This window comes from Nelumbo nucifera, chromosome 2 (genome assembly GCF_055504915.1).
Source record: "Nelumbo nucifera cultivar China Antique chromosome 2, China Antique-T2T, whole genome shotgun sequence".
Taxonomy (NCBI): Eukaryota; Viridiplantae; Streptophyta; class Magnoliopsida; order Proteales; family Nelumbonaceae; genus Nelumbo; species Nelumbo nucifera.
The window spans coordinates 2,120,964-2,145,837 of NC_142650.1; the positions used below are offsets into that span (position 1 = coordinate 2,120,964).

A 24,874-nucleotide genomic window follows, 5' to 3' on the forward strand; every position below is an offset into this window, starting at 1 on the left:
TTAAAATACTTGCAACAATAATTGGGCCAGTATGTGGATTTATATAAAAGCCATTTTTCATCAATAAAATGACTAGTAACACAAATATAACTTATGTTAAATTTAAATGTCCAAATATCAAAAGTAATTGCATCTGTTCTAATAGTATTTCTAGAAACTTTTTTAAATTGTGGATTTATATATTTACGTAAAAGTCTTTCAATTTTAGTATCTTCAGCTAATAAAAATGGATGTTCGACATGCATAATATATTTTGCTAATTCTTGCCTCATTTTTAATTGAGAATATTTAAAAGTACAAAAAATCTCACTTCCTATTTGTGCTTGTAATGTTTCTTTCCCTTCTTCTTTTTATCAAACAGCGTTTCAAATGTCTACCCAAGTGGCCAGTACCACCACTACTACTATAGCTAAAGTCACTCCTACATTTTGACAAATGGCTTACTTTCCCTTCCCCTTAACCTCCTTTATTTTAAATATTATTCAAACTGGGATAATAAAATCTAGTGTTCTCCTTTTTCTTTAACCTACCTCTAGTAGCAGTACTAGGGTGGGAACGTCGACGATATCAACATCATCCATATCGGCGCTAATACTATCATATTGCAATTGAACATCGACATCGTCGACATTGACTACGTTGGGGAATTTGTGTCAAGAGTGAGAAGAGGAGTTGACCATTTTTTTAATTATAAAAAATAAAAATTAATTTAATTACAATAACCCGGATTGCCGGTTCGGTATTTCAACTTGATTTCAACGATTGAAGCCTCTAAGTCTCCCAAATTGCTAACTTGAGATATCTGAGCAAGCCTTCTTCTTGTTGAAACTTGAATCAAGTTGAGAATTGGAGAGTAGTGAGAGTATGATAATATATGTGAGAGTATGATGTATGAGAAGAGATTGAGATTTGAGAGAGTATACTGTACAAGAGACTAAGAGAGTATAAGAATTGGTGTGATAAGAATGGTGGAGGATAAGACTATTTATAGGAATTGAAAATAATTTAATTCCCCAAAATGCCATAAAAACTAGTTGTTTTTTAGTTGTTGGGAGGGGTGTTTTGGTCATTATAAAGTCATTTATCACTTTACCTAAATATCCCCCTAAACTAGTTTTTATATAGTTGTTAGGGCGGGGCATTATTGTCATTTTATCTCCCCCAAAGCCTAAATACATAAATATCCCCTATATAGCTGTTGGGGGTATTTCTATAACCCCCACCCAAAAAAAAAAAGTTGAAACTAGTTGTTGGGGGGGTGGGGTGGGGTGGGGAGGTCTCCAACGGCTAGTTCTTTGGACGGGCCGAGCATAGCTTGTCGCAGGCTAGGCCGGGCTTGAAACCCCAAGCCTAGCACAGCGAATTGGCCCATACAATCGTGTCGGGCCATGGAATGGCTCATAAACCATTGGGCCGGGCCGACTCAAAATCATGTCACGGGTGGTCCAACCCGATCAAACAATGAGGTAAAACGTCTGAAACTCCTGTAATGTTTGCAACAGCTAAAACCTCATTGAAACTTTTGCTTGGAAGAAAACTGTGTACAAAACTTAGGGCCCGTTTGGTTTGCAACCGGAATTGGAATCGGAATCGGAATGACCTATTTCGCTTGATTGTTTGGTTCAGACCAGAATCGGAATTTGATTCTGATTTATGCTATTTGGTTTATTAAGAGGCTGGAATCAGAATCAGCCATGAATTCCAATTTTGCCCCTAATAAAAAAAAAACAGAAAATGCATGAAATTATCAAAAAATGCAGAAATTGTAGAAATTTTATAGGAAATGCAGAAATTACAATAATTTTGTAGAAAATTCATTAAAATGCATGAAAAAAACTCAAAATTTGCAGAAATTGCAAAAAAAAACATGTAAAAATTTTGCAGAAAAAAATGCAAAAACACCATTTGCAGAGAAAATGCAGAAAATGCATAAAAAATTTTATTAAGAGGTGTCTATTAAGTGGGGTCCATCTTATCTCGTAGTAAGTGCCACGTGGTAAGTATTTACTCCAAATGGGGAGAGGAACCGTTGGTTGTACAGGGTCCAATACCACCAGCTCTTTACAACTACAAATACTTACCATGTACAGCCATGTGGGGGAATGTCATGTTTCATTGCAGGTGTGTATGACATTTTGACACCACATTCCTTGGGGTGGGGTAGGGAATGGGCATTCCCCCATTCCGTTTAACCAAGCATCCAAAATGGGAAAGAACTATTCCGATTCCAATTTCAGACTCCTATTCCCTCAAACCAAATAGACCCTTAGAAGTGAGAGGTTGCATGTGAATATAAGGAAAGAAAATCTAGTAAAAAAAGGTGGCTGAGATGGTTAAAAATTTGTTCTCTTGAAGGTCAAGTCAAAGTCCAAGAGAGGGTGTGAAGGTTGGACGTTTGATACTAGGTGTTCTTGATCTCCTGAAGGTAGTGAAGTTGTTTCCAATCTGAGACTTAGAGAATGTGATTGCTGGACGTCTGAGAGTGAGAGGGTCCTGTGTGTTAGAGTTTGAATGTGAAAAATGGTAGAGAGAAGAGACGTTTGGTCTCCCACTGTGTTTTGGGAACCAACACGTTATTAATGTGATATTAAATATTAAAAAGAAGAAAAAAACCTAAAAATCCCATAACACAGATAAATGCGTTATGAGAGCAACGTGAGTGAAGATAAGTGCATTCTAGGATTTTTCACATTGCAGTAATGTGCTACATCAGCACATTACAGTTATGATCACTATACTTGTAACAAGTCCAATGGATAATACAAACCCTTAATCTTGAGGTTGACAAGATTATCAAAAAAAATTATGACCTTAAATGTTAAAAGTGTTTCACTAATATCTTAAGACTTTTGATGTATTTAGTCAAGCATGTAACAAATGGTATTAGAGTTTACCACCATGTCTTAGGTTCAAATCAAGAAGAGGGCTATTTGTGAGAAGAGCTACTTAGGCTGTGTTTGGTTGAAGGAAAAAGTAGAGAAAGGAAAGGAAAGATAGGAAAACTTTTACAAATCTTGTAAATTTTCTTGCCTTTTCTTTCCTTTCCCCACTTTTTCGTTCAATCCAAACATAGCCTTAAAGTAGATTGAATGCTACTACTAAAAAATTCACTTGGAGAGAATGAAAGCTGCTAGAGGAAAATTATTTCCATAGGGAAAAGGCTAATTGCCTTAGGGTGTTAGTTGCTGACTTGCTGTAGCCTGTAGTCTGGTAAATATGGCTACTTGTCACAGTGAAAGCTGCTTAGAGTGTAGCCACTAAGATGTGTGAAAGTGTGATGGTGTGTTATGGTCCTAAATGTTAAAATATTTAACTTAGGCCATGTTTGGGAGTAATTAAAATAAGTCTTTATTAGAAATAAATGTTTATTTGGGCGAGGACCACACCATTAAGCACTTATTATTGTTTAGGAAATAAGTGCTTATTTTAAAAATGACGATTTATTTTTTAATCTCAAATTTTCAGCTTTTTTTAAGTGTTCATACAATAAGTACTTATTCAATTCTTTTTCTCCCATAATTGTCCCTAGTGAATTTTTAGAATACCAATTATAACCCTTTTACAAAGACATTTTTATAAAAGTAATTTTATGAAAATTACTTTTTACGAAAGTAAAGTATTTTTACAAAATCACTTTTATGAAGGTACTTTTACAAAAAACACTTTTTATAAAAGTATTTTACGGAAGTGATTTTATGAAAGCACTTTTGTAAAAGTATTTTTATAAAAGCACTTCTTTATTCATTCATTTTAGATTGGATGTTTTGAAAATTTAAAAGAAAATGAAGGACAAAAGAGTCACAATTATTTAAGTGCTTATTGGAGAAAAAGACCATCAAACATCCGATATAAAATAAGTGCTTATTTTTTAAAATAGAATGCCAAATACAAATAAATATTTATTCAAATAAACACTTATTTTTAATATAAGCACTCTCAAACATAACCTTAAAATGAGTTGCAACAATCTTAAAGCTTTTAGCATATTAATCAAACATGGATTAGAATAAAGTGTTGTTTAGTATAAACTGATATCCTAAAACCAGAAATATCAACGAACTTGGTGTGCCGCCAACTTGAGTTGAAGTTTGGGGAGGGGAAAATAAGAGAATCCCTATTAATTTCACCATTTTCCTCGTGACGCTGTTCTGGAGAGAAGAAGAGATTGCTCGACAAGCCACTAAAAAACTTGATAAATTAATTAGGGCGAGTTGGATAATCAATGTAGCTACCGATTTCTTGGGTTGATTTAGCAATCTACTCAACTATCCAAAACAATAACCAGACTAGCTAGCTCCTGTTGAGTGTTGACCAGGCAGTAGGCACTAATCTTTTTTACGGGTTTATTATTTGTATACGTTTTAGAAAACTATTTAAATAATAGCCTGTAGTTTCAAGATTTATTTATATGTGGCTTTTAATCTGGCCCCACATAACAAATGTAACATAAACAAGTCCTCCGTTAATGAACCATCATTTAGGGTCATTAATAACAAAGATTAGCTTTTTTTTTCTTAATCCCAAGGGCCGTTGAGAGCTAGTGGGTTGTTTTCCTTTGGTAATTAAGGTAGATGGTTGGATTATTACTTTGTGCATCGATGTGGATGATATATGTATGGGGAGGATGGGAGTTGTAATAATATGTATACTACATCAGTATTAATAGATAAGAGATAAAGGAAAGTGCATGGGCCAATTAATCTTCACGGTGGGACCCTATCCCAATATCCCAGTATCCCAGTATCCGATGACGCGTTTATTTCCTATTGGCACGATAACATGTGTGGCCATTGATGATCGAGGGGGTTATATGGGGTTCCTGTAGCTGCAGGAGCATGAGTGCAGGACCGAGCTTTCAATTTCATTGCTTCCCATCATTGTCAATTTGTCATGATATAGAAAACGAACCAAAATCTACTCAAATCACAGTCCACAGACTTATGTGTGTTTGTGTAATTCCATCTTTACATCTCCCATTATAAACGCAACAGTAACACTGACACGAGCATGCATCTCAAAAAGATTCAAAGATGTTGCTTTCCAAGATTATATAATTGTACCCGTCAAAATCCACAAAGCCAACCGTCCCAAATACATATATATTCCTTCTTCACTCGATGATTTCGAATTTCTAATGACGCTTCTTTAATTTTAACCGTCCAAGGAAGCAAATCCGATGATAATTTGGAAGGCTGAGATAATCTTTCATGTTTAATCTACAGTGGTTACAGACAGCAGCAGCCACTACTGACTTGACGGTGTTTCCATCATCTGATTTTGATATAATGTAATTTATCCATTAATAGATGGTTTATTTGGGCTTTTATTGCTTTTATTGGTAAGATGAATATGAGATATACAGATTTATTTGGGTTAGTGGGTTTGTTTGGAGTTTGGAGGGCGGGGTCATCGGCTCGAGTCAACTGAGCCGAGCCGGCCATATTGCTTGCTACTCCTACTTGGGTCGGGTGTCAAGTAACGGCGTTAAGATTGAAGACAGAAATAAATAACGCCACATGAATTGCATTGCATATGTGGGAAGTGGGAACCACCGTCACGGTACGTCGGTACCGTTTCCGTCTCCTTCCCCCCCTCTATTTAGCTTCCTCCCCCACTAGGCCACCATCTTAATTCCCACCCCCACAAGGCCACAAAGGCACATACCCACCTCTCCCTAATCACTTTTTGTTTGTTTCCCTTGGAATGAAATCTCACCACCCCATCTTCCTCCAATATTAGATTCTCTCATTCTCTCTTTCTCTCGCCGCGCTCTCGCTCTACTACAAACCTTTTTGTTTTTTGTTGGAGTTTTGTTCTCGCCCCATCCCCAAAAGCCAAAACCGCTTGTTGGATTCCTCTCCATCCACAAATGGTGCCACCAAAGTGTGGTCACAGATTCTTCAAATTCAGAAGCCCTGTTCTTCCACAAAGCTTCGTCTCTATTATCTCTATTATCTGAGCTTCCCCATATTACCCTCGCAAGCAAAAAAGAGTACTTTTTCTCTCTCCGTCCCTCACCCTCACTTGCTACAACAAGATTCCCTAGAACTAGAAGCTTCATTAGCAGAAAGAGAGAGAAAAGATCTTATATACTTTTTCCCTCTCTCAATTTTTATTTTTTGTCATTACACTCGATTAAATCCTCTTTGTCAAATCTCTCTTCATATTTATCTTTCTTTTTTGTTTATCAGTCTTATCATTCAAATGCTTGCTAAAGAATACGACTTCTCACGTGCGTCCGTTGTGGAAATGGCTTGGATCATGCTCAGGATCGATTACTCCAGGCTATTCTGGCTTCTCTTCGGTGTCTTCTCTTATGAAAACCACGAAGGAAAGCCTCGGATCTAGCAGTTCTTCTTCTTCCATAATCCCCACCCAACTCATCCAATCCTCCTAATTCCAGGAATAACAAAAGATAGATAATATTTCCCTAGTACTCCCTATTAACAGTAACAGTAGGGAATATAGCAAAATAAGGAAAAGACGTACGAATTTGTTCCTTTGTCCTTGAGAGATTTCGAGCTTCTTCTCGGTGTGCAGGGCTCCATCGCTCCAACATGTACAAAGCACGACTCCGGGAACGTGTTGACGGAGCCACCCCCCCCAACTCTGGGTACGTCGAGACCGATCCAACCGGCCGGTATGGACGTGTAAGTTTTCCGCTCTGTATTTTTTCTTTTCATTTTATAAATTTAAATTTATTGTTCAGTATCACTATTACGCAAGAAAAACGAGAGACAGAAAGAGAGAGCAGAGAGACAACTTGGATACGGATCACCTAGTTTTCCTGATTTCAAATATAAATAAAAAATACTTTCTCAAAAAATAAAAAAAATTAATAAAGGGTTTAATTAAATGAACAACTTGCTATTCCAAAAGTCTACCCTAATTTAAAATATCACGTTGCTTGGTTCTAAGCTTTGGCAAGTGGTTTTGTAAGGGACAACAAGTATATCAAATTTCTCTTTTCCCATTTTTTAAAGTTTCATCCAATAATTTTCCCAGAAAGGCTGTTCTTAACTTCCCGTCCGGACAAAGTCGTCGTTTCTAAGTTAAGTCTTTTAGAACCATCTATCAGTCAGCTGGATTTTACTGTATATGACTATATGTTTCTGAATTCTGATTCGCTTTATTTTTTAATTCTTTTCTTTTTCAAATTTCCGCTCCCCCCCCTATATTTTCCGTTTCCGTTCACAGTCTGTTTATTTTGTTAAGAATATTTTCTTCGTCCATTGATCAATGGTTATTAGTTATCAAATATCAACTACACTACTCTCTCTCTCTCCCGAGTCGGTATTCCTACAACTCTTTCTTTTTCTCCGGGCGTACGTCTTTGTGTTTTGTATACCGTTTAGAGTTTTAATTTTTATTTCTTCTTCCCATATTGAGCAGAAGTTGTTGTTGTTGTTGGGAAAAACAAACAAATTGATACATACATCATACGGGTTGAATCAATAAATGGTATGGCTAGGATCATGTGGAGCATGTGGTTCACATGGTCAATTTCCCTATTTTCCTTCGACGTCTCAGAGAACCAGCCGGTGCTGGTGGTCGGAAATCTAGTGCACTTCCAATTCAAAGATTATAGCGTGTGTAAGATGATAATTCAGGCTCCTACGATATGTATCTTATCGCATACAAGCTAGCTTTGAAATATTCTGTACTAGCAAAGACCCGTTACATGCACGGATGGAGTTATAAATTATTATTATTATGTCCACTTGAGTATTAATTGAATATGTCAACTTAAGTACTAACTACCAAGACCATGCCAATAAGCGTAGATGTTTTATCACAGAAATAACATGTAGAAAGGAAAGCTTTTTCTAAGTCAAGTTTAAGACCAAAATAACCTTTTTTTTCTCCCCTCTTAAATGAGTGGATCTTCTTTTTCCAATGAATTAAAAAGAGGAATAACATGGAAAATATGGGATGAGAATGAGAATTCGTAGTTGGGCCATCTCCAGTGGTTGGAAAGAAAAAGAAAAAAAGCTGTGGACATGGTGATGATAAATATCATGGTTTTTAAAAACGAACCGGTGACTGAATTGATCAGGGGTTCGGTTACCAGTTCAAATGGTTAATTTTGTTGACCAAAATCAATAATTTTGAGAGAAAAAATCAGTTGACCAGTTCCCGGTTTTTCTGGTGTGATCCGGTTTTGAAAACAGTGATACATATATATATATATTTTAATTTGAAATTAAATGATGTTTTAATATCTACCCAAGATTATTCCATTGACCATTGAAACCACAAGGATTTGGTGCTGCGGGAACTTTATTGCCAGGTGTTTGAAAGTTGAAACTACAACCATGCATGGCTAAACAGGAAAATACATTATATTAATAGATTAAAGGGAATTAATAGAAGAATACTTATGCTTAATTAGTAATTACCGTTGATCGAGTATTTATTTTATTTTTGTCATTTCTTTCTCGTACCTACCTCATCCTCATTTTCTTTTTTATTTTTCTTTCCATGGGCCATGGCAAGGAGCCAAGGAGACGTGACGTGAGTGGGTTTTCCACTGGGCTGAGGGACGTGGCATCCTCCTTAATTGAGCCCGGAAATCACAAGTGAATACATCAATATTCCATATGCTTATAATTAAGTTGACTGTTGACCCATGGGTACAGCACATTGGCATATTTACTTGTGACCGGTTACTTAATAAGCGATCCACAATCCACAATCCACAGCCAAACGAGCAACAGATCCTGAGTGCATTAATTCTTTTATTTATATCAATGATATTGATGTGATAAAACCGAAAAAGCGACAGATTCCTTTATATTTTTTTCTTCCGGATGTTCTTTTGTTAATTAGGTGGGTGGAGGAGGGGAGGGAATTCCATTTTGTTTGATACATACTATTCAAGATTCGTCTGATACTCTGATTGGTTTCTCTACCTACCCAATAATAAAACTCAGAGTAATTAAATGCACCATTTCAAGTAAAGTTAAACAAGTAATGATATAATTAGTACATTCCATTAGTTTTTGGTTTCTAACATTTATTCATTAAATTAGATAAAATTACTTTAACTTGATTAACATTGAAGTTCACTCGCTCCAAAACAGTTTCCAGCTTCATCACATCTGCTTCGATCACAATTATATTAATTGCAACACTTTCAAATGAAAAAATGAAAAAAAAAAAACAAAAACAGAACATCACTTTAGTCTTTATAAATTTTTGGGGCACAAAATAGTGCTGTTTAAAAAAAAAGTCTTTAATTAATTTCATTTTAGACATTATTATTATTAATACAATTTGTAAGGAGAAGTCAAAGCTGGAACTAATTTACATCATTATTAAGGCAAGGAAATGGTGATCATGATCACTGTTGGGGTGTTTATGGGTCTTATCATATGTCTGTTGTATGTTGCAGTTCGAGGATGTTTTAGGCCGAGGAGCCATGAAGACAGTTTATAAAGCATTTGATGAGGTAGTTGGAATGGAGGTGGCGTGGAACCAGGTCAAACTCAATGATGTATTCCGGTCACCCGAGGAATTGCAGAGGCTGTATTCAGAGGTTCACCTACTTAGCACCCTAAATCACGACTCCATCATCCGATTCTACACCTCGTGGATCGATGTCGCTCGGAGAACATTCAACTTTATCACCGAAATGTTTACTTCAGGCACCCTAAGAGAGTATGACTTTGTAACATCTTCTTCTTCATGTTATTATATTATTGACCGTCGTTTGCTTGTATTCTTGTTCTGAACAAGTAAGATATCAGACGATTAGTGAAATTTGTATGCCATGTTATGCGACACAGATATAGACAGAGATACAAGCAGGTAAATATTCGAGCTGTCAAGAATTGGGCCCGCCAAATCCTACGTGGTCTTGTTTATTTGCACGGTCATAATCCTCCTGTGATCCATAGGGACCTCAAGTGCGATAATATCTTTGTCAATGGCCATCTCGGACAAGTGAAGATTGGTGATTTAGGGTTAGCAGCCATTCTCCGTGGGTCTCAACCCGCCCACAGTGTGATAGGTACTAATCATCCCTTTCTTCATTTCTTTAGATCAGCTCCCACTAGCTCACATCAGAAACTTTTCTTATGTGTAGATCTTAGTGAAGACCGTAGGTCGTTTAATACTTTAATTTATATCCTCTTTGATTAAAAGTCAAAAACTTACGGCCTATTCAAACATATCCCCTGTTGGTTGTTTCATTAACTAATTTGATCTATGAAAATGTAGTCATTAATTTGGGACTTGGATCTCATTATTAATCATTATCTTATGAATACTTGTAAAGTTGGATCTAATCAGACATGCTATTACTGCTAGGCACCCCGGAATTCATGGCACCAGAACTATATGAAGAAGAATACAACGAGCTCGTGGACATATACTCCTTTGGCATGTGCGTTCTAGAGATGCTTACTTCTGAGTATCCATACAGCGAGTGCTCTAACCCAGCTCAAATCTACAAGAAAGTGACATCGGTAAGCTCAGGGCTCCGATGTCGTGATGATTTCCGGTTTGCATTGATGACCTGATCATCCTGATGATGAATATATATAATCTGACCCCCCCTCCCCCCCATCCCCATCCCCATCCCCATCCCCGCTTTCTACGTTCTAGGGAAAGCTGCCAGACGCATTCTACCGGATTCACGACTTGGAAGCCCAACAATTCATTGGGAAATGCTTGGAGACTGCTTCAAAGAGGATGTCTGCAAAACAACTCTTGCTCGACCCCTTCCTTGCCTCTCACGAAGAAGAGATGTTGCCAGCTCCAAGAATTACTGATCACAAGTCGATTACTAAAAATCCTGCACCAGAGTACAGTCATGTTTATTTGCCAACGCCACTTGCTACTCCGAGAAAGACTACTACAGACATGAAAATTACAGGGAAGATGAACCCTGAAGATGATACCATCTTTCTTAAAGTACAGATCGCTGATAAGGAAGGTAAGCCTCAGCCCCTCAATTAATTAGGATTCTGTTGCTAGATATATAGATACCGTGCTTGGTTGTACTGGGCACGGCTTAATTAATTAATTGGGACTACTTTTGAAATAGCTAGGTAGAGAGAAACTGATCCAATTGTGTGCCTCGCCCGATTTATTTCCAAGGCTAGACTAGCTAAGCTACTTCTACACTTCTACCTTCTACGCACAGCACGGGCCTTGTCTTCTTTAATGAAAATTCTGAGTGACAGGGTATATACTATTCCTTGTTTTACTACAGGTTGTGTGAGGAACATATATTTTCCTTTTGACATTCTAAGTGACACCCCGGTCGATGTTGCGACCGAGATGGTGAAAGAGCTGGAGATTACCGATCGTGAACCGTTTGAGATCGCCGAGGTGATTGAGAATGAGATTTCAGCTTTGGTGCCACACTGGAAGGAACCTGAACCTGAACCTCACCCTCACCAAACCTTTAGCTATCAAGATGATGATGATGATGATGGACCTCACCATGCTTTCTGTTCTTTTTCCTCCTGTTCTTCTTCTCACGCCTCACTCTCTGGACTGATCAGTTCAACCCACATTTCTCGTGGGGAGGGTACATTTAATGGCTGTGATTGGCTCCAAGGTATGTTCCGACGCATTTGCGCTATAATTTTGGACAGTATAACAATTGAGATGGGAATTAGAATAAAAATTAATTAATGCTGGATTAGGCTATAGAAGAAATTGTGTTATCTATGCATGGGATGAAAACAACTCTAAAGTAAACAAGGGTAAAGCGAAAACAGAGCTTATTGATGAATGAGATCAATAATATTGATGCATGCATGCAGGCGACTTGTTTGCTGACGACGATGCTAGCTCTCAAAGCTCTGCACACTCACAGTCGTCGGGCATGTACTCCAACATAAATTACAATTCAGGCAGCGAACATGATTTCAATCCAAGTCCTAGAAGAAGAGACTACTGCTCAGCTGCAATGTCCCACCATCAGTCCACGAGATTCTGCCCTGAGGAGAAGGCGAGGGCAGGGCACTCGATTGGTATGAATCGGCAGTCTCGCAGAGCTTCTAGTTCCAATGAATCAGGAAGAGTGGATAATCGTCAATTGACAAGAAACCGATCATTAGTGGATGTGCGCAGTCAGTTGTTACACCGCACTTTGGTTGAGGAGGTAAACAAGCGTCGCCTGTTCAAGACTGTGGGTGATGTGGAGAGTATCGGATTTCAATCTCCCAAGGGATTGTGTGAGAAGGGCTCACCGCTTAAGGGTAAGAAGCAAGGATTTAAATGGTGAGAATATTTTGAGATGGTTTAATTAATTAGCCTCATAAATTTAATGGGGAAGAAGTATGTCTGGTAATATATATATATATATATATATATATATATATATATATATATATATATATATATGTATGGAGTTTGATATAGATGTGAATGTATACTTGTGTCGTGAGGAGTGTGGAGGGGGAGTGCACCGGCGAGGTTCGTTGTACAGTGGTATTGCCAGAAGCTTGGGTGCTTGCTTGAGTTGAGGCTTTGACTAGTTCAAGTCAGCATTAGCTCTCCAGTCTCCACAGAGAGCGCCCAACAAATCAGCCAACCTGGACTCGTATTCCAAGCGGCAAGCGCCACAATGTGTTGAAGTTGAGACTCGAATGTAATGTATATTATTTTGTAGGCAATAATGGTATGCGGGAATTTATACCATGAGAATGAAGTATGTATGACCACACAACCCCCCTTTGCTTTGATATGACACCAGGTCACCTCACCGGGTCCTACTTAAAGCAAGTAATAGCACGACCAAAGAATGTGTGGTATTTAACTATTTATACATTCATTCGCGTTCTCACTTTCCCAGTTGTGAGGGAATTGGGTTAGGGAATTGTGAGTGAATTAGTCATCAATCAAATCCAATGAGACAAGGAGTTGTGAGTTTTGAATCCCTTGCCTCGAAATTAGACCATTGTAGTTGCCAATGGTGAGATGAAGATAGGGGCAAGTTAGGCGGCGAAACATCTTTCTCAACTAAGTAGAAGTACCGTCTCCACACCATCACATAGGGCTCGGGATTTGTTAAAAAAGCTCAGTCCGGCTCGACTCGACTTTTATATAAATTAAACCCTAAATTCTTAAATTACCTAATCCTAACCTTAAATTCTTAAAACATTTCTTTTCATTCTCCTTTCTCACTCTCACTCTCAGAAGTGGTTCTCATTTCTCATTCTCACTCACTCACTCTCTCTCTCTCATCAACTGGCACCGTCTTCATCTTCTTTCTTCTCATTCTCAGTTCTCTCTCTAGTCGGCGCCACTAGAACCCAAGCGCACTGTTTTCATTATGCGAATTCAGGCCCCGACGATTAGTGCCACCAGATCTAGATCGTCTCTCTCTCCAGCAGTGAGCTCTCTTTCTCTCTCTCTGGCCAGCACTGTTGTCATCTTCTATCTTCTCACTTTCTATTCTCACTCTCAGACTCCTAGGAATCGACAAACTTAGTAGGCACCATTCTCTCAATCTCAGAGGGCATTGGCGCTTAGACTCCCAGGTCGGGCTTCGAGCTTTTTATGAGGGCCAGGTTCAGGCCTAAGTTTTAGGCCAATTGGTCGAGCTGGGCTTGGGCCTGAAAAATTTATGTTAATGAAGAGCAAAAGCCCGGCCCGAGCTCGGTCCATGAACATGTCTAATTCCAAGTGCGTGCTGTAGGGTGAATTTGCAAGTGATAAAAGAAAAAAAAAAGATGGTTACATTGCAATCCTGGTGCGAGGATTGGTGATGATGTGGACATCATAACTTTGGGTTTTTAGGCTCAGTTTTGCATTTGCATTGAAGTAAATGCTGGGGCCAAGTTTCAAAATATCGATACCAATTGTATTGAGGCCAGTGTCCTTTGTTTTTTTAGTTTTTTTAACCTAGTTCAGAGGAGTCAATTTAAGGACCCCCTTAACCAGGTTAGACCCCGAGACACCCCCTATAAGGGCGTATTAGGAAGCCAATGATACGATACATATCATTGGCAAAGGATAGTGCATGTAAATAAGGTGAATGTAAATTTTGGTTTACTTCTTGCTTATCTTTGTTATATTTGTTTTAGAAAAGCAAAGTGTACTTCCACCTAATGTTTTAAATATAGACCCTTGCAGTATTGAGTTCACATTGGTACCCCACAGGGCGTGCCCCACCGTGCCTCACAACGTATCCCAACCGCGTATTGCGAACATCTCCCAATGAAAGTACATTAGGTGTTCCCAATTAGCTAGTCTTTGGCACAAGATACAATTTACAAAGATATCCATGTCCTTTTATTAAAAAATGCATATGATGTGATTTGAACCAAAGTTATATCTAAAGTATAATGCCCACATCCAAATCTTAAATGTAGCCTTAAACTAATAAGCCATGCCACTTTTAGGTCTACATCGCAATTCAAATAAATAACATGTTTATTATTTATAAAAATAAAAATATCGTTTACAAAACATTCAAGAATATAATATTAAATTGAATTTATCAAATCCACCGATCTATATTTATATCAAAAGAAATGATTTTTTTTTATTTCAAAAAATTAAAGAAATAACAATATTAATAATGGACTAATTATTTTAGTAATTAAAAATTATGAATTTGTATAAATATGCATCTTATAAATTTTAAAAATTTTGATATATTTCAAGTCAACATTATATGTTTTTATAAATTATTAAATGATATTTTAATTTACATTTGGAATTTTAATATAATTAAAATATAATATGCATTATCTATAAAGTTGTATGATATTTATGCACCCCACCATACTAATTGTAACATATTTTTCATTTATCATTAGGATATACATTTTTATTTTTGTAAGCGTTTTCATATTTTTCATTTGTATCCATGTATTTTCAAAGCACATTCATATCTGAGTTGTTTGATAAGATATCCGATATTGATACTTTGATCCTTGTTCTCACCTTACATGATTGAAGGCATGATACTTTGATACTTAGTTTGGGAGTGAGGTAGGAACTAGTGCTAATTTTGCACCAGTTTTTGGAAAGCAAAATTTGTACCATTATACAAAAATTTGTATCAAGAGTATAAATTACAATTATAAACAATTAGATGCAAAACAGAAATAGATGCAAAATTTGTATCTGATTCAAACTTGTTCCGCAAACAAACAATGTCATAATTCTGACTATGAGGACTTTTTTTTTTTAATTTATCCTCTTAATCTTTTTTTTTTTCCTTTTTTCCCCCTTTTGAATCTGTTCATCCTACAAACTATAGAGGTCAAAATGGTTGGAGGAAAGCGTCTGCCACTTGCCCACCTCTTGAGTTTTTTTTTTTTTTTCAAATGTAAACCTCTGATCAATGATCAAAGTATCAGTATCGTATCGGATAAGTCGGATGCAGATACGGATACAGATACACTTTGAAAACATATGGATACGAACGAAAGATATAGAAACACTTGGATACGCTAGCGAAATGCATACAAATCACATAAATACATTAATAATACTAAACTGAAAGTTGAATTATCTATGAATAAGATATAAAGACATGATAAATGCATACTTCAATAGGTTATATGAAGAGAAATATTACAATAAACAATACTGGGACTCTAGAACATTCAAACATTATACAATAATTATCCTTCTTTCAATTTTATAATTATAATTTTCAGTTTTTATTAATTTTTGAGAATATTTATTAATTTAGTATTTTATTTAAATAACAACTACTTTTAAATAGTAAATATGTTTTCATTTTTTACATATAATATTTTTATTTTACACATAATTGTAAAATAAAACAAATAAATTATTTAAGGTAGATAAAATAAATTTATATAATTTTCAGTTTTTATTAAATCTTTTGGGAAAACTAAATCTTAAATTATTTGTTTCAGTTTTTATAATTACAATTTTCTGTTTTCCATTAATTTTGTTGAAAATTTTTACTTATTTAGTATTTTTATATAATAACTATTTTTTCAAATAATAACAATGTTTTTCATTTTGAACATATAATTATGTGTAAAATAAAATATATAAATCGTCTAAGGTAGATGAAATATATTATTTTTATAGTTTATAGTTTATAGTTTTTATTAATTTTTTTGAAAAAAATTAAATCTTAAATTATTTATTTCATTTTTCATAATACTATTTTTAATTTGTATTAAAGAAGAAAAACAATCCAAAAATACTCGATGTACAATTTTATCAAACTAAACACGGATACGCCTCTATATCCCTATATATCGGACTGTATACAGTACTATACAGCCCGATATGAAAACATATCGTACTGATACGTATGACTTATGAAATACGTATCCAAACATAATGTATCCTATATCCATGATCATGATCATGGATACGGTCCTTAATCCTTGCCTCTGATGTCCTAAACTCTAATCGTAAACCCTAAGATTAACATGTAAAATACAGTTGGTCGGACACATGTCATCCATGTAGGAGCCAAATATTTCCCCAGGTTTAGCCGAGACCGGATCTTCTCACAATAAAAACTGTTCCGACACGGTTTCAATATGACCTGTGTCAGCTCATCTTTCCCAGTCTTATGATGGGGTCCAATCTCATGATGAGATGTGTGGAAACAGATGGTGTTGGGACAATTTTCGTTGTGAATAGATCCGATTCGGTTTAGCCAACTTATATTGGGCCCAGCCCACTTTCTTAAGTTTCAGGGAAAGTGGAGTCAGCCAGTCAGGAGCGAGCGTGCTTAAGATTAGAAAACTGCAAGAAAAGCGTGGGCTTCAAGCTCTCATTATGCCTATCATGATAGAGGCCTTCCATCCAACTGTCCATTCCCGGCTGGTTGTGGTTGGCTTCTTTTTGTTGTGATGGGGAGTAATGCTTAAGGCCGGATGCTAAGTTGCACGTCGGCTACACACAACAAGATCAACAGTCGCTAATGAACGTTCTTGATCAATAGTAACTAGTAGGTAGGACCTGCCCTCATAAACTGGTGGAGCAGTACTGTTTTCTTTGGGGCGAATGATCAACCTCTATTTGATTGGTGGTTGAACCCGCGCAAACAGAAAATAATTTCGCTCATACGAACGGGTGGGTCATAGGTGGAAAGATCTCCTTCCTAAACAAACCCAAACCCAAACCCAAAGTAAACATCCTCTCATAATTCTCTTCTCTTCTGATACGCTTCCATGGCTATCCTACGCACCCGCCATCGTTTAATCTCATCGGCACCACCTCCATCACCCATCGCCACTGCAAAAGGATTACGATCAGCAGCAGTCGACGATAAGGTCCTATCGGAGTACCTTGAGAGGACACTTCAAATCCCCGATCTAACACTACCGGAGTTTTGCTTTCCGGAGAACGCACGTAGTTGGATCCCTTCAAGGGTTGATCTCCGGTCGCTAATATCAAAAGACGAGGATTCAATTCGTCAGGTATTAGGATCAGCGGCAGAGTTTGGCACTTTTCTGATTATCGGTCATGGAATTTCAGCAGATGAATTACAATCCATGCTGCTAGAAGCGAAGTGTGCTCCTGAGATCCCGGCAGAGAAAAGAAGAATTATAAACCGAAACTTAAATGGACGTGGGGAAGTGCACGAGGAATTGTTCTGGTTTTGCGCTGGAGAAGGGAAGAAGGAAACGCTACGAGAAGAAATCGGTCCCGATAGATATCGGAGATTTAGGTAAAGACCGAAAACTTTGTAGAATTGTAGTTGGCAGTACTGTAGTCTTCATATTTATTTATAAAATTCTTCTGTTCTTTTTATTGCGGTTTCATAATTTATCTGTTGAATACGGCAACTTGCTAGAGAGTCCTGATATGTGGAACGCCTCGATAAGATGCATGGTTGCCACATGGCGCCTAACATAGCCATGGGATTCACATATATTGGGTCCCACGACCCACATTAGATCTATTTCTTGGATAATAATTTCATCCTTAATTAAAATTTTCAATTAACGAGAAGCAAGAGAAGAGGCCTCCAAAGTCCGTCGCCAGACTCGCCACCGCCAGCACTCGTCCCCAGTAGTGAAGCATGGTTTGTCGCTGGCATGGCATGGTGTGATGGAAACATACATGCATGCATGCATCTATTCTAGCTACAATATGTGCATGGAACAGAAAAAATTAAAAGGACCACAAAACAATAGTGAAGTGTTGTAGCTGACCCTCTATGGCAACGGGGCGGGGCCGGGTTTTGCCGGCCACGTACCCGATCCGAATTCAAATTCCTGCCCCGAATCCTGGTGGAGCTAAAAAAAAATCCTAACTCTATCTTCGTCTTTGTAGGGAACGGGGATTCCCGACTTTGTCTTGCCCCGCCCCGGTCATTTTTATTTATATATTTATTATTTTATTTTTATTTTTTAAAAAACCTAGGATTATTTTATATTGTATAATATAAATTATATATATATATATATATATATATATACATACATATATATTATGTTTTATAATATGATCAAGACGAGATAGATAAATATTATCCCCAACCCCAGAGTTTCGGGTTTTCCCAGAATCCACCCCAAACCCCAATCAATAGTCAAAAAACCCACCCCAATAGGAATGAGGTAGGGCGGGGCCCAATGGGGACAGGTGAAATTGCCTCTACTCTAAATATTTTAGGGGGTGGTTTTTTTTTTGGATTTTGAGAGGGGGGAAAGTTGGTCAATGAGATTTTGATTCCCATTGACCAAGAATCCCAATGTTCTTTTTTCATATTTATGTGGAGATTAGAGAAAGTTTATTTTTCTATGTATCACTTACCTGAGTAAATAATACTCATCTCCTAAGTGAGTAAATAACTTTCCCACCTAGGGGGAAAATTGCTAACACTTGAATGGGACAAAAATGCCCTTTTTAATAATGGATTTTTATGGCTAAAATGGTCATTACCTTGTTTACATGAGAAATAAAATAACATAGATAAATGCACTTACCCGAGTAAATGTGTCTTAAGAAAAACTTACCTAAATAAACAACTTACCGAAAATCAAACAAGGCCTTAGTGTGATTATATGCAGAATTTCAACTATCCTTATTCAGTTTATCCAAACCTGACACCCCTATTCTATTCTATGCTATAATCTCCTTACAATGATTCCATTCGCACAATAACGTGCTTTTATTACTAACTTCCTCATCTTCATTATTAATTTCAGCAAAAATACAGACAACATTGAAAGCAAACTTGAAGCCATTGCAGATGCAGTGGGACAGATTCTATTTCAACATAAGAGAGTGCAGCACCAGCTGGATGGCATCAACACGAGAGGTTCAGTTATCTGCTTCCACAGACTTATTGCAAATCCAAATGCAACAACAACACGCGATGAGGATGATGATGATGAACGAGAACATACTTCGTCTCATCATCATGCTCTTTTAAGCCTCCACCTTCATCCCAGCGATCAAGAATTTGATGTACAAACTAGGCAAGGGCTTTTATCTTTCACCGCCGGCGCTGACACCATTGTTGTCACCATTGGGAAACAACTTGAGGTACGTAGTATCAGCATTTTCGGTTCGCTTACTATATTTAGCTTTGTAAGATATAATCTCTCTTCTTTAATTTCTTGGTCAAGGACACAAGGAAGGCTGGATATATGGGCTTGTGGGTATAATCTTCGACCTAGGAATGGCCTAAAGCATCAATTTACCTGATAGTTGAAATGGTATCAAACCCATAGCGGAGGTGAGGGATCAAACCCACGGAGCTGCGGCTGGCTCTCCGTGGTATATGGCTTGTGGGCCTCAAAAACGCGTCCATTCCAATTCCAAGCACAGACAGAGCACTCTTTTTATTCAAAATTTCCTGAAAATGAACTCGTTTACAATTTTTAATTTGGTGAATTCATTTCAGCTGCGCTTCAAACACAGACTGAGCACCTTTTTTTTCTTTTAATTAGCTTGAAATGTTTTGAGCTGCATTTTTGCCCCTTTTACTTTGCCATTCAGAGGCGGCCAGTAACAAATTAAGTTCTTGTTGTAGAAGAGATAGAAATAGTGGCTGAAATATTTCAGTCTGAAAGGTTTTTCTTTTTTGCTTTTTTGCCTTTATTTCATGGAGAAACAAACAATAAACTTTAGGTAAGGCCATTGCGGATTCGAATGACATTAAAAAAAATAAAATAAAGAACCTATTTTATTTAAAGCAGCCTGAAAATATGCTCCTAATATTGATTATGTGAAAAAAAAATACAAGTTATGAAGGATTAAAATTTATTAACGGTAAAAGTGGCCAACAGCGATATAAATAAAATAGATAACAGCCTTTAATCCTATTTAATGTTGTTTTAAGTAACAGGCAATGAAATGAAGTGGTTCAGATTTCTTAGGTTAACATTTACAAGGCACTTATGAATAATGATGCCTTCCATAAGTAAGCTGTAAAAAGTGTATGAATTGCCATTTTTAAATGAAGAATGGGCTGACCCAGGTGAGATCTTGTTTTATTTTTTGACCAGCTGAGCCTGATCTCTATGATTAAGGTCCTTTAGTTAAACAATCTTTGGATGAGCTTGAGCTGGCTTAACACTTCAGTTGTTTAGACATAGTTTATGTGTGTTAGCATACATATGTAAATGATATTTTTCTCGCAGTTAGGTAGACATATATGCAAGAAAGGGTACTAAAGGCCCACTATTTAATTGATAAAGAGCCCAGCCCAAGATTTATGTAAGAGAAAAGTGCCTATACGAGGATCAAGCCAAGATAAGGCGAGCCCAAACCCATTGAAGTTCAAGTCCGGCTCAATTTTATCGTGGGCCAAAACTGCTAGAGCTAAGATCTGAAGATGATATAATTGGATGGTGCCTAAGGCTCTAAGGCTAGTGAAGAGATATATAAGGATGATCCTGAGCATGCGCACTCTTAACAGCTCTAGATCTTTAAAATTGGTAGGGAATATCTTGTTTCCTAAATCTAACCATGTGAATTCCTTTTGTTGCCCTAGGAATGGAGCAATGGAGATTTCAAACATGTGACTTGGGTACCAATCTTCAACCCAAATATTGATGGCTACTCCTCCATAGAATTTATGCATTTGCCGGTATCTCTAAATCGTAATATCAGTCGGAGTACAAGGATCATATCCATAGTTGATCAAATCTTCATAGCATTAGCCATTGCTTTCCTTTATATTTTCTACTCATATATATCTTCTAGATTTACTAGAAAATAATGCCAATGGGTGGGAGCTTTTCTGCCGATATCTGCCTGTGTTGTGAATACTGGAATTGTTGCATGAAAGGAAGGGATACAGAGATATATACTTGTTAATTGGTCTTGGGTTCTTACCTCAAATAGTTGCTAAAGAGAGAGAGATGAATGGGATACAGTTTTTTTTTTTTTTTGAAATAAGAATGGTATACAGGTTGGATCATTGTTGTTTGAGACTTTGAGTATATTTGTATGGATTTTGTTGTCTATACCTTTTATTCTTCCTGAGTGGGTTGGTAAATTATACAGAACTGAATGTTATATTGGCAGACTCATTAATTCATTATGTTTATATAATGTAACTTGATTTTGTATAAGCATGTATGCTTTCTACAGTTAATCATCGCCATTATTTTTAATTTAAATTTGGTCACCCAAATACCAGGAACGCGAAATATTATATTATCTGCCCCAATTTGACATTAGATACAGGTCTTCTGCCTCTTTTTCCACGTTCATTTTCTTGGCTTTTTTGTTTTGGTTTGAAGGGAGTACAAATACAAATGTATACAGTATAAATACATACAAAATAGTATAAAAATACAAAGTTTTACATTTATATTTGTATTTGTACTCCTTACAAACTTACAAACTGAGCCTTAATTAATGATTTTATATTGCCCAGGTTGCTCGCATTTGTGCTTTTCTAATCACAACAAAACAACAACTCTTATTGCATACTTAAGTAATGAAAATAACCATTAGAAACCCGTTGAGAGGTTTAAGTCATTATACCTGAAGGCTGAAGCTTTCTAGAAATAAGATTAAGACAATATCTTCAACAAAGTCCATAACTAGGCATTCTTTTCTTACTCAGATCCTTAATTAACATAGAATGCTTGGAAGACATTTTGTTTCCTTTTATACACAATAACGTGTCTTTAGTCCCAACATTATATCGGGTAGTAAGGGTGTCAATGGACCGGTTTTGGATTGGATTCCGTCCAGTCCAAAATCAATTTGGATGGATTGGATGGATAATTAAGATATATTGGATTGGACTAATCCGGTCCAAAATATTTATTAGATTGCATTGAACCTGATTCATTTGTAACAAATTTATATTGGATTAAGTCAATATTTGATCCATTGATATAAGATAAGAATATATGTGTCAATGAATTGGGTTTGGGTTAAAACCAATCTAAATCAAAATAAATTTGAACAGATTGAACGATTCAGACATTGAATTGGATCGATCCAAATTGATCTAAAACATTCATTGAATTAGATTGGACCTGATCCATTTATAATAGATTCACATTGATCTGGATCGGATTGGACCAAATCCAATCCAATTAACACCCTATCGGATAGGCAACGCTACTTGAAAAGGTCCAAAAAAGGTCACTATCGAATCCGCCAAAACATTTAGCATTCACCTCCTAGCTAGGTGGGGCTAAATAAATAATGTTGCTACGCTTATAAATAAGCAGACAAATATAAATAATTTTGAATCTTCCAAGTTCCAACTATGGAACTGTGTATCTGTTGGAGCTTTCTATTTGTTGTCCTTAGTCCTTACCTACAAATAATATTAGATACTTCACATTCTCATTAATTCTCACGGGGAGCTACAAACCAAATAATAGAAGATTCAGTGCTGTGCTTATATTATGCTGTTTTAAGATGTATAAAAAAAAAAAAGAAAAGAAACAAGTTGGAGTGATCAGATCAACTTAATTACACTATTACAGAGACCATGACTTATAGTATTTTCTTGGAGCTGTAAACCATCTTGCATGTGAAAGATTTTTAGATTTTTATCACTCTTGAAGAAATAAAAAATAGACAGAAACAAAGAGAGCTATTTGAAAGAAGATATGATTGTCTGCAATATATTGCATAGGAGGTGTTATATGTTGAAATGTCATGCATTGTTGGTCCACCTAAATTCAAGGCTACCACCATGATGCATCAAGTACCTTGTGTTAGTGGGAAGAGGGAGAGAATAGAGTCCCACAAAATCTATTGGAAAGGACTCTAATAGCCTAGTTTTAACTTTTGAGATGTCTCCCTAATTATATCCTAAATATTTAACTTCTATTATCTGCATATATTAATATAGAAAAATACCCTTTTCAGTTGATTTTTTTTCCCATTTTGTGGACAGGGGATGTGCTCATCCTACTGCTCCATAGAGCTAAAGTCAACAAATGAGTTAATTGCCGTCCTCATCTCCAGCATATTCATTCTGGATGATTCAAGATTCAAGAAAGAAAGAAAAAAAAAAAAAGAAAAATGATGGTGAATGGGTGGGTCTACCTTGATTTCTTTCTATTTAATGGGACAAGTATAGCAATCAGCTTCAGTGTAATCTTTTTTGTTGGGTGTTGGCAATTAACGGTATGACGATAGAATGTCTATTATATTACTATGAAAGCAGTCATTATCTCACTTGTTTCTAGCATGCTGTTCATGATGCATGCAAATTCACAAGGTCTTGTTTTTATGAGTGGAATCTAAACTAGAGTCTCCTCCGATATTGAATTGCATTTGAATTACATTTGTTGGCCATACTTATCTTTATTCTAGGCCTAGGCCATTTACATGGTCAAGAAATGCATAAGTTGGCAAGAATAAGAAGAGGCAGTTTCTTAATTATTGAGTTCAATGGCCCTCACTCCTGATGATCTGATTCTATCTTAAAATTTCTCAAAGTGTTGTTAGTTAGACCATAGATGATGCTTGGCGTAAAGCGCAAGGGAATTAAGGAAGCATGCAGCTGCCAAGCTTAATTATTTTAACATCAAATTGGGTGGCAATTGTCAAATGGATTGGCTGGTTACAACTAACAAATCATTCAGATGTCTTTAATTAGTTGGGACCAAGGGTGCAAACCACTGCTCCATAAAAAAGAGTACAAATCACTCTATCTATATAGCAATTGCTGAAGTAGCAGCTATAGGTACATAGCATTAATTGTGTGGTTTTGTTAACAAATGAAGCCAATAATAAGGCCAACTTCATGTGTATTCCAGTCCATTTGGCGGTCCCAGATCAACTTTGCTTCATCTCATGGACGTACTACTCACTCAAGTCCAAACCCATAAATAAATTACTTTGACAAGCCCATATAAAACCAAAATTTTGCTCATTTTTCTTGATTTGATCAACCAAAGACAATGAAAATCCGCTGCCAGTTTCTTCGCTGCAAAATATTTTCTTTCTGCAATTATTTTGGTACTATTAAATGGTACAATTTACTTTTATTCTGGTAAAGCTGCAATGTAATACAAAAGTTAAGCAATGAATTAATCATAATACTATTAAAATGTAATGGTAGTGGACTTTTTTAATGTACCATGTGTTTTCAGGTAAAAACTAATGGTCCTTAAGCAGGATGCAATTAATTGCATGAAGCCAACATACATTTGGAATTACTTTGAAGGGTTTTGCATATTCGGGAGGTGCATACACATTAACGTTGGTGGTATAATTAGGGAAACAAGAAGAACAATATATATATATTGATTTTGGTTAAAAGAAATGGGTAAAATTTAAGAAATAGGTAATACAAAATTAGAACAATTCATGATTTGTTTGTAAAAATTACAAAATCTTAACTTTTACAAATAGATATTGATTTCAACCATTTGATTGAGTAGAATCAGAATCTAATTCCCATTCCTGGTGGAATGGCATTTTCCATAGGAGGGAATGATTTTTAGGGGGCATTCAATTTTTTGATTTA

General features: G+C 36.4%; 2 protein-coding genes across 3 annotated transcripts; both read left to right on the forward strand.

Moving 5' to 3' along the window:
* The first annotated feature begins 5,763 nt into the window (after positions 1-5,763).
* On the forward strand, positions 5,764-12,657 carry LOC104594513 (putative serine/threonine-protein kinase WNK4). The gene is made up of 7 exons (XM_010254817.3): positions 5,764-6,650; positions 9,395-9,660; positions 9,789-10,012; positions 10,312-10,469; positions 10,609-10,939; positions 11,219-11,569; positions 11,778-12,657. The coding sequence occupies exons 1-7, from the start codon at positions 6,558-6,560 to the stop codon at positions 12,239-12,241; spliced, it is 1,887 nt and encodes a 628-aa protein (XP_010253119.1). The 5' UTR covers positions 5,764-6,557; the 3' UTR covers positions 12,242-12,657.
* A 4,138-nt stretch (positions 12,658-16,795) lies between these two features.
* On the forward strand, positions 16,796-21,477 carry LOC104594514 (2-oxoglutarate (2OG) and Fe(II)-dependent oxygenase superfamily protein). 2 transcript variants are annotated; one of them, XM_010254819.3, is made up of 3 exons: positions 16,796-17,638; positions 19,122-19,461; positions 19,545-20,908. In XM_010254819.3, the coding sequence occupies exons 1-3, from the start codon at positions 17,139-17,141 to the stop codon at positions 19,581-19,583; spliced, it is 879 nt and encodes a 292-aa protein (XP_010253121.1). In that variant the 5' UTR covers positions 16,796-17,138; the 3' UTR covers positions 19,584-20,908. The 2 variants fall into 2 exon arrangements, with proteins under 2 accessions (XP_010253121.1, XP_010253120.1); XM_010254818.3 differs by lacking the exon at positions 19,545-20,908 and adding an exon at positions 20,915-21,477 and having other exon boundaries at positions 16,803-17,638.
* The last annotated feature ends 3,397 nt before the right edge of the window (positions 21,478-24,874 follow it).